General features: G+C 71.0%; 1 protein-coding gene across 1 annotated transcript in view; it reads right to left on the reverse strand.

Annotated features, from left to right (window-relative positions):
- LOC104393641 (cytochrome c1, heme protein, mitochondrial) overlaps positions 1–235 on the reverse strand; it is a 4,112-nt gene extending 3,877 nt beyond the window's left edge. The window contains exon 1 of the mRNA XM_010003151.1: positions 180–235. Coding sequence (XP_010001453.1) covers positions 180–235 — 56 coding nt within the window. The remainder of the gene's footprint in view (positions 1–179) is intronic.
- Between the last annotated feature and the right edge of the window lie 179 nt (positions 236–414).

Below are 414 nucleotides of genomic sequence, written 5' to 3' on the forward strand. Positions count from 1 at the left end.
CCCCCCAGGGCCGGCCGGCGGCTCCGCTCCCGTCCCGGCTCCGCCTTTATTGCAGCGCCGCGGAACCCACAGAGATGGAACCCGGGGAGACCGAGACACCCCCGTACACACCGTGCCGAGACCCCCGGCATCGAGCAGGGGACGGCCCAAGGCCCTCCCAGTACAGACTGGGGACTGACCTCCCCCTGCGGACGTTGCCGGGATCCCGGTAACTGACAAGCTGCCCACGCCCCATACAGGCCCGGGAGACACCCCCCACACCTCGTACAGACGGTGCTGGGACCCCTGGGACCGACACCCCCCTGGTACTGACCAGGCAGGCACCGACCCCTCTTCCCGGGGACTGAGCCCCCCATACAGACTGTGCCAGGACCCCCCTGTGCACACTGGGGGCTGCAGCCCGGGCTGGGGGGT

This window comes from Chaetura pelagica, unplaced genomic scaffold (genome assembly GCF_000747805.2).
Source record: "Chaetura pelagica isolate M959 unplaced genomic scaffold, ChaPel_1.0 scaffold828, whole genome shotgun sequence".
NCBI classification, from domain to species: Eukaryota; Metazoa; Chordata; class Aves; order Apodiformes; family Apodidae; genus Chaetura; species Chaetura pelagica.